The sequence below is a fragment of the Alexandromys fortis genome, unplaced genomic scaffold (assembly GCF_014885135.2).
Source record: "Alexandromys fortis isolate MF-2015 unplaced genomic scaffold, M_Fortis_MF-2015_v1.1 scaffold_16, whole genome shotgun sequence".
Lineage (NCBI taxonomy): Eukaryota > Metazoa > Chordata > Mammalia > Rodentia > Cricetidae > Alexandromys > Alexandromys fortis.
The window spans coordinates 7,636,115-7,649,769 of record NW_026067893.1 but is presented as its reverse complement, the minus strand read 5'-3'; the positions used below and the strand labels follow the sequence as shown (position 1 = coordinate 7,649,769).

Below are 13,655 nucleotides of genomic sequence, written 5' to 3'. Positions count from 1 at the left end.
CTCAGACACTCGAGGACAGGGAGTGACAGCCGACGTCACTGTCACACTCAGACACTCGAGGATGTAAAGCAGCATGACATCCGACGTCACTGTCACACTCAGACACTCGAGGATGGGGTGTGACAGCCGACGTCACTGTCACACTCAGACACTCGAGGATGGGGCATGACATCCAACGTCACTGTCACACTCAGACACTCGAGGATGGGCGTGACATCTGACGTCACTGTCACACTCAGACACTCGCTGTGGCTGTAGTTATCCACATAAGAGCCGCTCAGGGCTGGGCCTGCCAGCAGTTCATCCCCAACAAGGCCCCACCAGTCTCCGAGAGGGGACCGCCAGTTTCTGGGAGGGGCTGTAGTTTCCTTCAGTGATGCAGCCACTGATAGTTGCCTATGCTTCCATAAGTAACTCGACCACACTTGTGCAAGCAACTCCTAATTAAGCTAAGTAACATATAAGTACAAAGTAGGAGGTGACTTAATGAGAAGAAAGGTTTCAATGCGAAGGGGGGGGGTGAGTGTAATGGTGGTAAAAATAACCAAAATTCATTTTGTAAATGTATAAAACTGTCAATTTTTTAGATTTATTTATGTGTATGAATGTTTTGCCTACATGTATGTATGTGCACCATATACATGCCTGGTGCTCTTGGAAGTCAAAAGAAGGTGGCAGAACCCCTGGAATGGGACTTAAGTCAGCTGTAAGAGACCATGTGTGCATACTGGGAATCAAACATAGGTCCTCTGAAAGAGCAGCCCGAGCTCTTAACTGCTAAACCATCTCTCCAGGCCCTGCTTAGTAGGTTCTTCAAAAAGATCTTTACTCGACAGATGCTGACATCATCCCACTAGATAAGCCTTAGTCAGAGTCCTATGGCAACCTAACCAATGACGTCACAAAAGGCCAGCAGAGTTGTGGTTGAGCATGGTCCTCAGCCCACGCATTACCAGCATAAAACATGCCTAGAATGCTAACAGTCAAAGTGGAATGAGAGGGGATTCGTTTCTTGGAGTTCGTTGCTGCTGCTGCTGCTGCTGTTGAAGACAAGGTCTCGTACACTTAATGAATGGCCTGGAACTTACAACTCTGCTCAGCCTTCTGAGTGCTGGGAACGACAAGTACCACCATACCCAGTTCAAAATCGTCCTTTTAATTTCTAAATTACATTTGTTTGTGTGTTTGTGTGTGCATGCACATGCATGTATATAAGCTGGCTGAGAAAGAGCTAAAAGGAGCAAGACAGTAAGCCGTGCTCCTCCCAGTTCCTGCTTCAGTCCCTGCCCTGACTTCCCTGGATGACTGATTGTGACCTGGAAGTGTAAACGGAAATGAATCCTTTTTTCCCCAAGTTGTGTTTGGTGCAGAGTTTCCCCAGCAACAGATAAGAGAACTAGAGCACCGGTGCTTGGCTTTGGGGACAGGATCTCTCTAGATCTCAGGCTGATCCATCATTCACTATGTAACTCAGGCTGGCTCACATTCACAACCCTCCTCCCTCAATCCCGAGAGCTGGGATTGCAGGCAAGTCCCACCATGTCTGTACACACAGTATTTTCACTACCGCCCCCCAAACATCTGTTCTCAACCTACCCATCCCTCGCTCTCCCCCAAGCCCTGGCAACCTCTGTTCTTTCTCACCATCTTCAGTTTAGACTTTCTCAGAATATTATTCAACCGGAGTTATATGGTAGGTAGTCTATTGGCCTCTCTCACATAGCAAGATGAAGAAGTACCCCATATCTTTTTAAAGGGTGCTATCTCAACCCTTTAGTTTTGAGTGATATTCTAGTAACTAGCTGTCCTTCACCTATTGAAAGACATCTAGGTGGCTTCCAAGTTTGGTAATGAAGCTGCCTAAATAATCATGTGCAGGGCTCTTGTGTGGATATACTGCTTCAGCTTATGTGGGTAAAAACCAAGGGATGTGACAGTTCAGTTACATGACAGGCATTTATTAGCATGTAAATAACTGTCAGACTGCTTTCCAAAGTGGCTTGGCCATGGTTCACCAGCAATGAACAAGATTTCCTGTTGCTCCATATCCTTGACAGCATTAGACATTGTTGGTGCTTGGGATTTTGCAACTCATTTTAAGCAAGTAATGAAAGATCTATTTATCAAGACACAGTCTGATGCACAGTTGTGCAACAATGGGGGTGTTCCAATGAGGCCGCTTTATTAGGGGCTTTCCAAGGACCAACATGATTGCTGCAGCCTACACACACTCTGATTCTGTGAACTAATCCCTAGTACATGCCCAAGATTTGTCATTGTGATTAGTTTAATAAAGGAGCTGACTGGCCAATAGCTGAACAGAAAAAGATTAGGCAGGAGGGTCAAACTGAGAATGCTGGGAAGGAGAAGGCCAGAGTCAGGAGTCACCAGCCAGACACAGAGGGAGCAGGAGATAAATGTGCCATGCTAATAAAGGTACCACCACGTGGAAGTGCGTAAATAAGGAATATGGGTTAACTTCAAATATAAGAGTTAGCTAGTAACAAGCCTGAGCTATTAGTGGAGCATTTATAAGTAATATTAAGCATCCGGCCGCTGTATATTGGGAACAGGTGGGTGGGAGAGAAACATTTGATTACACTCTAACTTGTCCCTGTGCGTCTTTCTCTTCATCCCCACCAGCACCTTGGGTTCTCACACTTCAGTTCTTACGGCCCTCTCAATAGACTTCCCTACAAGCTCACGCCAGTCGTATGAGTCACTGAGAAACTGAGCAGTTCATCATCTGCACAGGACACCTTTACCAGCTGCACTTTCAACTCAGAGGAGTCTCAGAGCAGATACACAGAAGACTTGCCGGAGACTGTCCTACTCGTCACTTTTGTCCTTGCTCCTTACGTTACAGCTGCTTCCAAACACTGTCTTCCAAGGGCCTTCCCTTCCTGTTCTCAAATCTGCTTAGCCAGTATCAGCTCATCTCAGAAAAAGAGTGATCAGAATATCTGAAGCCAAGGCTGGAGGCCCAGACCTGTAAGTCTAAAGGAGAATAAGGCAAAAAAGGACCATGAGCTCCTGGCCAGTCTGGGCAAATTAGTGATATGATGCACAGCTTTAACATAAAAAGAAGGCTCTAGGTGCGCTCAGGGGGTGTAGCTCGGGGGTGCAGCTCAGGTGGGGCACAGTGCAGTGGTGGGCAAGCATGCCTAGAATGCGCTAGGCTCTGGATTCAATGCCCAGTACCGCAGACACACACAGGAAGCATCTGAACTGCTATGGATTTGTGTAGAACTAGGAAAGTCGCTCAGTATTAGGCACTGCCTAGCACCATGGAGCACTAGGTTCAATCCCCAGCATTGCTCCACTCCCTAGAAGTCAAACTCCCTGTGCAGATGCTAGCACCTCTCCTGGAGCCACAGTAAAACCCACCGTGGATTCAGAATGTCGGAAAACTTGGCTGTGACACTTCCCTGAGTTTCAGAACAGATTATTATGCTTCTAAACTATATTCTGGAGCAAATTAAACCCCATCCCATGTGATCAGGGGAGGGGTGTCTCTCTCTGTTGCCTATGCTAGTCCAACTCGTTGAACTCAAGAGCACCACCCAGTGCAGCTTTCTGACAGTTGGGACTGCAGGCAGGCACCATCCCCACCCACTCCTCCACCCCTGGCCTACGCCCACCCACCCATTCCCCGGACCCTCCCATCCCCGGCCTATGTTAACATTTTCACACCAGGCCAACATAAAGACTTCTTCTGAAGCACTTGGCTGTACACTAGAACTAACTACCTTGGGAACTTGGGATTTCACTGGCCTGCAGTGCAGCCTGGGCATATGAAACCTTGAAAACCAAATCCTGAAAGAGTCCACCGCACTTTCTTTCGAGACCATTAACTTTCTTGCAGAGTTTAGCTAATTCGGGCACATTCAGTGTAAGGCTTTTGTTGGCCCCACCTGGGAGTTTACAGCACAGCACCTGATGGAGCAGCACTGGCGACTTCGAGCCTCATGGACAGCAGCAAACGTCAAGACCAAGTGGGTGTGATCAAAGTCACCTTCAGCTTCCGTCCCCTCAGCGCCACACCCTGGACTTCGACACCATTTCCTGCCTCACCAGTGCAGTCTCTCTCTTTGACCAGCACAACAGGCCTTCTTAGAACCATAAGCATCACAGTTTATTACAAAGGTGAATTTCCTTTCACCCACCCTGACCTCAGCCCCCAGCACTATTCTCAACATTCCCCCTTTTCCTGCCTTCTTATCCTTCAGCCTCATCACACTGGTGGCTGTTTTGGGTCGAATGCAGCCACTTCTTTGCCATCTGTGTCCTTGAACATGATGGAAAAAACTCCCAACAGTACAACCAAGAGATAAGGTGAAGGCAGGAAAGGCAGAGACCACAACACCAGTCAGCTCAGTCAAAGACTGCTTAGACGGGGTAAGGACACCAGGAAAATGGCTGGATAGCCTTAGCCATGTAAAACAACAGCCTATGGAAGTGACTGATGGCTGAAGAGGTGACGCTTAAGGACAAGACTGGCACAACTGTACCCCAGCCACTAAGGTGAAGCAGCAAGGACGTGACACTCATGACTGGAAAGCCTCAAAGGATAGTTCTGATGAAAACCAGTTATTCTAGAAGCATTATGAGAATCTGCAAGTATTAGAGTCTGATGCAGAATAAATTAAGAAGAAATGCAATGGGCTGAACCATGTAACGGGTATGTATCCTGATTTTCTCTAAAGCAGACGCCAGATCATTTCTGCATCCGTGCATAACTATGCACATTTAGACGGCTGAATATCACAATGTTGTGTCTATGATCTTCTCAGAAAAAGCTTTCTAACCGCGAAAGAAAAAGCTAAGAACTTGAACATGCCATATTATAGCATCTCACTCCACATCCTTTTAATTTTTAGAAATGTTAGCAGCTGCCAAGAGCTGAGCAGTGTGCAGGGAAGTGGAAAGCCAAGAGCAACAGACCAGGCCATGATGTAACATTAGCCTACACTGCCTTAAAGAGAATGACTCACTGAAAAGTCTCCTGCATATGAAATCAGTTCTTAGACCTGAAGCCTTTATCACAAAAGCTTTCCCTGCTCACACTGAAGGCACAGCACATTTCCCTCAGGGGTGACGAGCACTGAACACAAGAACAAATGTGAAAGGGCCGCATGAAGGAGCTCACCAAACACGTGAACCTGGGCCTGGGCTCCGACTGCGGCTCCCACCCATCCTGCCGTACCAACGGGACACACACGCGCGCGCCTGACACCCTCCAACTTCAGCATCCTAGATCATGCCCAGATGTTCCTGCAAACATCTAGAAACAGCAGTCTGTGTTTCTGCCTGCACGGCTGAGACAGCTGAGGGCTTTGTATGCATTAATGCTTGTTTCTCACAACAATTCCTCCAAGGAAGATTCCATTATTCCCATTTAAAGGAACAGGGATGAGAAGCAGTTAAGGAGTTGCCCAAGTCAGCTGAACCATCAAGGAGCCAGAATCCAAGGTCTGCGCGATTCTCTAGTTCATGCTCCATTACCAACATTGCTAGGGGACTAACTGGAGAACTAAATGAGCCTCTGACTAGTAGAACCCATACCTGGGCTGGTCTCCAGCTGGCATCTACCTCCTTAGCTCCCACGAGCTACCCTCATACAGTTGAAAGCTTTCTTCCAACTCCACATTTGATCATTTGAGCCCCTTATGTCCTCCTTTCTGTCGTCTTCTTTCCTCTCTTCTTCCTAATAGAGCTCAAAAGGAGCTGGACAATGTGTATTTTTAGATATAAAGCCACACGATTCCCACAGCCACTTCAGGGTGGAGGGCACACTGCAGTGCTGCTAGGGCGGCCACAGCAAAGCGAGGCTGCCCTAGACGGGTACGGCGAGAAACTCCTTGTCAGAATTCAGCCTCCTAGCAACCACTGGATGAGGAACTAACAAGTTCTAAGAGAAAAGGGCTGACCTTGGAAATTTTCAAAGAAAAAAAAACAACTTTTCCTAATTGCATACTCAATTTATACAGCACAGTAATCTATTTTCTCATCTTAGAATCTGACGAAAGGCTGAAAGCTGATTTCTAAGATCATCAATAGGGACTATATTAGAGATAAAGGTTGATACTAGAAAAAGCAAAAGACATTTCAAAAGCACGCTCTCCCATCTATCACCATCTTTTTCTGGTTTACCAAGTTTAAAAAAAAAAAAAAATTGGGGCCAGCAAGATGGCACAGTGGGTGGGTGCTTGCCACCAAGCCTGACGAGTTCCAGTCCCAGGATCCACATGGTAGAAGGAGAAAAATCAACCCCACGAAGTTGTCGCTTGACCCCATACATGCGCCATGGTATTCACACTCTTACATATAAACAATAAACAACTACAGTACGATAATTTAAGTGGTAAGTATATAGAAACAGTAACTGATCACCCAGAAAGCCAGAGGGCACCGTGATTTTCAATTTCCAGACCCTCATCTTAGCCTCACTCAGTGACAAATCCCTTGACCTCTCTTCCCAGTCAACCCGAGGCTGGGACAGGCACTCTTGTGATATTCCATCTAATTTATAAGCAAAATTGTTGTTACCTCTTTCCACACTCTTGTCTCCTGAGGGTGTCACCTCGTTAGGTTCAATTATTCTTAAATTTCTCAGCTGGAAGTCCTGGTGATTCGCCCTTAAAAAGAAAAAGCAGAATGCTGCAGACTTTGGCCCCAGGAAACGTGGCAAGGCTCAGTCAAAGGCGGCGTCAGCTTAACTGAGCAGTCTTCCCACGTGAGTCACAACTATGACCCTGGTATCAGTGATGGCACACCAGTTTCAGATAAACCACCCTCCGCTCTGTGCACCCCAGAGCAGGGAGCACTTCCCCATTGCCAATGTCAAACACCCACCGCTGCCTGACCTCCTCAGCTCACCACCAATTCATGAATTCTCTTCAATTCCATCTAACCCCATACTAGACGAAGATTTCTTTCCTGTAACTAGGCCCGCAATGACGATTTCTCGCTTGGACAAGGTTCCCCTTTCCCATGATCATTGCAGGCATTTACCTCACCTCCCACCTTGGATAGCGACTCTCCTCCGTCTGCTGGCAGTGCTGCTTCTCCCTCCCTGCTGGTGGCCCACGGGGAGTTTACTGGGGATGCAGCTCAGTTGGCAGAATCCTTGCCAAGCATGCAGGAAGTCATGGGCTCAGTCCCCAGCATTGCACAAATCAGGCACGGAAGAACATGCTCAAAACTGGAACTTCAAAGTCACCCTACACTACTTAGTTCAAGGTCAGCCTGGAAAAAACGTTAGCGTGTGTCTCAAGGAACTGAAGTTTATCTTCAGCCAGGCATGTGGTACCCACCTGATCCTGTGATCCCAGCTCTCCTTAGGAGGCTGAAGCAGCAGGAGGGGAGAGTTCAAGTATACCCAGGCCTACAAAGTGAACACCTATCTCAAAAAAAAGGAGGGGATGTAAACTTTTCCTGACCAGAAACTGTCTATGAAAAGCTAGGTCCTGGTTCATACGAGCACTTCTGCCACAGTCTGCCAATTTTCACATTAACTTCTTAGGCAAATCCTGCATGGGGACCCTGGATCTCAGGCATAAAGGCCTCCTCCATCTGAATCTGATACTTTCCCAGGCAAGTTCACCAGCATCCCAGGCAAGCTTTAAGTCCCTCTAAATCTGTGGCACCTGAGAATTCTCCATCACGTTCGCTCCGGGACTGGCTGAGAACCTTCCAGTACCTAGATGTTGGTGTAGACCCTACAGGGGATGAGACATCTGACTTGTGAGGTGGGGCAAGGGGGACTGACAAGGGAGAGAAAGCAGCAGACGCTGTTCTGCAAAGCGGGAAAAGGAAGGTCAGGCAAGGGAGAAATGGCCTCCCGGAGGTAGGAGGAAGGCCGCATCCATGTGAGACCGCTCAGGAGATCTTTCTGATAACACTCGCCATTTTAGCCAAGGATGAGTTTAAAAAGAAAAAGTGACAAAAGCTAGCCACATGCAATTACAGAGGAAGAACATGCCAGAAAGGGAGTCTAGCAAATACAAAGGCCATGAAGCCTCTACTGGGACAGAATGAGGCCTTGAATTTGCTGTCCAAAGTAAACCATGCCAGAGATCTCATGGTGTTAGAGTGTATGACCCAACAAAACGCCAGAAAAGAGCAAACACAGGTTTCATTCCAGAAATATAAGGTTGGTCAACATAGGAAATGTAACGGAAGACACCAGATCGATAGAATCAAGACAACTGCAACCCCCAATGAAACTAGAAAGAAATTCCATGAGCTGGAGACAAGCTGGCTCGGCAGGTCAAGGATCCCACAGCTAGCTCTCCACGGCTCACTCAGTGGAAGGACAGGCATGGCTCCCCAAGTTGTCCTCTGACCTCCATATATACACACACACAGACAAATAAGTGAAAATTTCCCAACCTAACAACTAGAAATTACTGCTCTCTATGCGCATTTGTGATTCTGGCCCAAGAAATTAGGCAAGAAAGTGAAACAAATGTCTCCATATCAGAAAACAAGCAAAATTCTATTTGCAATGCCACTGCTTTGAATAGACAAAACCCTAATGAATTCACAAAAAAAACTAGAGTAACTAAACTCACCAAACACATACTATGTAAAAATTAATTATACTTCCATACCCTTTTTCTCAACATGATAAAGAAAAATCCATGCTCTATAGCATCAAAAACAATAAAATATTTAATACACCTAGCAAATGAAGTGTACAATGTATACTGTGAAACATACAAAAGACTGGTGACATGAGTTAAATAAAATCTGAATATATAGATTTATGGATTTGAAGACTTACTTATCATTAAGATAATACTCGCTGGGTGTAGTGATACACTCAGAGGCAGAGCCCAGTCAATCTCCGTGAGCTAGAGGCCAGCCTTGTCTACACAGCAAGTCCCAGGACAGTCAGGGCTATACGCAGAATCCCTGTCTCAAAAAGGAAAAAAAAAATGTTAATATAAGATCAAACATTCTCTATCAAAATCTCAGCTGGCTTCTACGCATAAGCTCATGAGCATATCCTAAAATATAGGAATACAAGGGACCGAGATTAGACAAAAGGGCCCCAATTATCTCAACTCACCAATAAAAAAAGTCATAATTTGAAAAGTCAAAGAATATGAACAGACTTTTCTTCAAATGGCCAAAGATACACACGATGTTCAACACTACTGAATGTGGTGGATCACACAGGAGTTCCCAACACTCAGGAGGCTGAGGGAGAGGACCACCATGAATTTGAGGCCAGTCTAGACTTGAGTGTGCAACTCAACCTCAAAAGTTGAGGGCCGAGGAAGAAGAAAAGATGCTCAATATCATTCAGCACCAAAAGTCTGCAGAACAATGATGGGTGGGGCTGTAGCTCAGGAAAAGTAAGTGACTCTCCCAGCATGCTTGAGGGCCTGGTTTCAGCCCTAGCACTGGAGAAAGAAAGGAAAAAGAGGCCACAGGATATCACTTCTCACCCACAAAGTGCAGATGCTTACTGCTCTTGCAGAGGACCCAGGTTCAGTCCCAGCACCCACACAGTGGCTCACAACTGCCTGTAATTCCAGTTCCAGAGGGCTCAACAGCCTCTTTTGGTCTCTGCCAGCTTCTGCACATACACACACACACACACACACACACACACACACCCCAAAATATACTTTGCACACATGCACACACACATAAAATATACTTTGTCTGAGGCCGGGTTTCCCTAGGTAGCTGATTGGCCTGGAACACAGCTGCATAGACCAGGCTGATATCAAACTCACAGGATCCACCTGTCTGCATGTCCTGAGTACTAGGATGGTATTAAAGGACAAACCACTAAAAAACACCAACAAGAACAAGTATGGGTGTGGATGTAGAAAGTTGGACCAACCAGGCATCGCTAGTGGACATGTAAACTGGTGCTGTGGCTTTGGAAACAATTTGCTAGCTCCTTTTAAAATTAAATATGAACCGGACGATGGTGGCACATGCCTTGATCCCAGCATTAAGGAAGAAGAGGGGGATGGTTTCTGTGAGTTCAAGGCCAGCCTGGACTACAGAGTGAGTTCCAGAACAGCCAGAGCTACACAGAAGAGAAAAAAAAAAAAAAAAAACTGTCTCAGAAAAAAAAGTAAAGAAAAGAATTAAAATTAAATATGGTTATCCAACCAATGCAATTCCACTGGTAGGCATATACTCAAGCAAACTGAAAACACAGCGTCATAAAAACTTGTTCACAAAACTCTATGTATAGCTCAGGGGTAGAGCACTTGTCCTGCATGCAGTATACGTCAGACACTATTCAACCCCCAGTGCTGTTGAAAAAAAAAAATGAGGACAAAATTATGCTAAGGGAAAAGCTGTCACAGGTACCTGTAAAGGCGTAAACGAATGCAGACAGATTGTAAGGAATGACTCTATTTATATGAATGACAGAATGGGCAACCTACAAAGACAAAGTGAGCTTTTAGATGCCGAGGGCTGAAGGGAATGGGAAGTTGGGGGGAAATGAGGACTGAGTCCTGAGGACATGATTAGAGTGGGAGCCACTGGCTGCTCTTTGCAGAGGACCTGGAATGGATTCTCAGCACCCACATGGCAGCTCACAACTGTTACTCAGTTCCAGGGGATCTGGCGCCTTCTCCTGGCCTACAAGGGCTCCTGCACACATGCGGTGCACAGAAAACTCATGCATGCACACACATACACAAAATTAAAAAAAAAAAAAAAAAAAAGTAAACCTAAAAAAATTTATTTGGGGGTAAAAGTGTCCCAAACATCAGTGGCAGTTACACAACTCAGTGATTACTAGAGCCGTCCAACTATTCGGTCAAAATGGTACAGAATCAAGAGTCCAGACTCTCAGAAGAAGAGAGAGCACGAGCAAGGAACTTAGGACCACGAGGGGTGCACCCACACACTGAGACAATGGGGATGTTCTATTGGGAACTCACCAAGGCCAGCTGGCCTGGGTCTGAAAAAGCCTGGGATAAAACCGGAACATAGAGGACAATGAGGACTACTGAGAACTCAAGAACAATGGCACTGGGTTTTTGATCCTACTGCACGTACTGGCTTTGTGGGAGCCTAGGCAGTTTCGTGGATGCTCACCTTACTAGACCTGGATGGTGGTGGGTGGTCCTTGGACTTCCCACAGGGCAGGGAACCCTGATTGCTCTTTGGGCTGATGAGGGAGGGGGACTGGATTGGGGGAGGGGGAGGAAAATGGGAGGTGGTGGCAGGGAAGAGACAGAAATCTTCTATAAATAAATAAATAAATAAATAAATAAATAAATTTTTTTAAAAAAGGAAAAAAAAAAAAAAGAGTCCAGGCTCTCAACGCCTCCCTCCTCGGTGTTCTACCCGGCTAAGAACTCGTGAAGCCCACACCTTCTACAGATCATGAGCCAAAAAGGACCTCCATGGGAAAGAGTGTTCAGAGCTCTCCCTGCTGCACCTTCGTAGACGGTGGTTATGGCCAGGACCACTTAAAACCATACATTTGCCTCCCCTTCTCCCTCTCTTGCTAAAAAGAAATCACAACAGAATTCTAAGGATGCATCCAAACTCCATTCCCAGTCTGTGGGAAGAATCACACAGTTCTAAAGCTGGCACTGAGGCCAGATAACCAAGTGCTCAGTTTACCCAGTGAAATGAAACAAACGGGACAACGCTGTCCTCCGCCACACACAGCCCACCCTCCTGATTTGAGGGCCGCCTTCTCCATTTCGGTCCAACGTTTGGAATAGTTCACTAATGCACCATATCCTGGATGCAGGCTTGGTCAGTACAGTTCTCTGGTCATGATGGCTCGTTCAGCTAACAGTGAAAATCAAGTGAATCCGGGGAGGATAAGACCTAAGAGTCCCGCTCCAACCATGCTGAAATAAGACTGCTTCTACATGACGGTCAGCCTAGACATCTCTGAGTGATGGTCAGCCTATAAGCCTCATCGCCTGCAATAAGGAAAAAGTCTGCCCAGGCAAGAGCTGGGCAAACTGGAGCTGGAAGTGAAAAGGGGAGAACAAGTGTGACGCCAGTGTCGGCTCTTCTGGCTAAGTGTGACGCCAGTGTTGGCTCTTCTGACCTTAGCTTCACTAACACCAGCCCAGCTCTATCCACCTCCTTCTATGAGTTCAGTTTTACCATCTAAACTGAAAGGAGTCCTCGTTTGTACACTGGATGGCACTGGAATGCTACCACTTCAGGAAAGCACCTGAAACAAAAGGCCTCCTTCTCTCAGTCTGCCAACTGAAGTTCAAAGGCCACACACACCCCCACCCCAACACTGTCTCTCTATGGTTCGAGCAAAGGCTATGGTCTGGTCCTCAGTGGCTCCGCTCAGCATCTGGAATCACATCATTATCCACCTGCCTGACCTTATTTCCAGCAGAAAACTTCCAGGTCTATCCATGTGGACAGTTACCCACAGGACACATGGTCACACTTAGCATGCTGCCACAAGACCAGGTCCAGCTCAAGGTGAGATCTGTCCACTCACAAAAAACAAGCATAATATGGTCAGGATTCCACGAATAAGTCAGGCTGCGGGGTCTCATGAGTTCAGGCTAGCCTCAGCTGGTCTTAGAGGATGGGTAACCCTATGTGGATCGCCACAGTTTTCATTCTGGCCTTTGTGTACTTAGCATTTCCCACTTTTAATAGCTAAGTGTGCCTGGTCTGGGGGGAGTATAAACTGCAACATGTTCAACATGAGGAGACTGAGGAACATCTTCGTACTTCCTATGTCCAAGGAGAACCCAGAGCAGGTTCCTGGTGGGATTTTCCGGAAGGTTATGCTAATCTATTTCCTGATACAGCCCCAGAGATCATTTGTGTGGGGAGGGCCCCACGGCTGCCTGTCTCTGTGAAGGGATTAAATCGAGAGGTAAAATTGCAGACATCAGAATGGTCAGGATTGTAACTTTAGATTGCTGCTGGGGAGGAAAGATATGAACAGGGACAGAACCACCTCTGGGTACCCGGCGTAGATTCAAGAGGGACCAACTTCCTGCAACAGCAGGGCCTTTCCCCCGTCGGGGTTGGTGAAGATCGCGGCCCGCCAGGGTCGGGCGAGGCAGTTCCTCCTGCACACTGGTCCCGGGACGGACTCCGGCCCCCGGAGGTGCCCGCGGCCCCGCCGGAAGCGAGCTGAGTCCAGCCGGGCTGCACGGATCGATCCCCGGCTCCAGTTCGGAAGGCTCCCGCCAGTCTCGGCCATCCCCCGACGGCCGCGGGCCCGCCGCTCCTCGCCCTCTCTTCCCTACCCTCCCGGGTGTGCAGCTCGCGCGCCCGGCCAGCCGGCACAGTCCCCTCACCTTACTCGCGGTGCCTTTCTGGAGGCTGCCATTCGGCGGTGACGTGCCCCAGCCCACGTCAGGGGAGCGCAGACCAGCTGATCACCGGCGGCCAGGCGCGCGCACCGGAAAAGCCACGCCCCCCTCTGTGGCGTGCTCACGCAGGACCCCGCCCAGCTGTAGGCTCCACCCAATTGCGGGAAGAGGCGTGGCCACATTTCAGAAGTCAGAACCCCTGCAGGCTGGCTGTTGCTTAGACAGGGTGGTGCCCTGGGCAACCAGTTGGGAAGAGGGCGTCGTTCTCCTGCGCGTCGCAGTCCTTCCCCTAAGAGGAAGAAGAAGAGTTTTCCCGCTAATGAGGCTGCAGTGCTTCCCGGATGTGTTCCA

At 47.7% G+C, this 13,655-nt stretch overlaps 1 protein-coding gene across 4 annotated transcripts in view; it reads right to left on the bottom strand.

Moving 5' to 3' along the window:
• Xpnpep1 (X-prolyl aminopeptidase 1) overlaps positions 1–13,428 on the bottom strand; it is a 47,350-nt gene extending 33,922 nt beyond the window's left edge. The window contains exons 1-3 of one of the 4 annotated variants that reach the window (XM_050144964.1): positions 13,290–13,428; positions 8,789–8,919; positions 6,550–6,638 (exon numbers count right to left, since the gene is read on the bottom strand). Coding sequence is in view for 1 of the 4 variants with exons in the window: in XM_050144957.1 (XP_050000914.1) it covers positions 6,550–6,638; positions 13,290–13,321 (121 nt within the window). In the remaining 3 variants the exon portion in view is untranslated. Of the gene's footprint in view, positions 1–6,549; positions 6,639–8,788; positions 8,924–13,289 lie in introns of all 4 variants that reach the window. The other 3 variants (XM_050144969.1, XM_050144957.1, XM_050144976.1) reach the window with 3 other exon arrangements.
• Between the last annotated feature and the right edge of the window lie 227 nt (positions 13,429–13,655).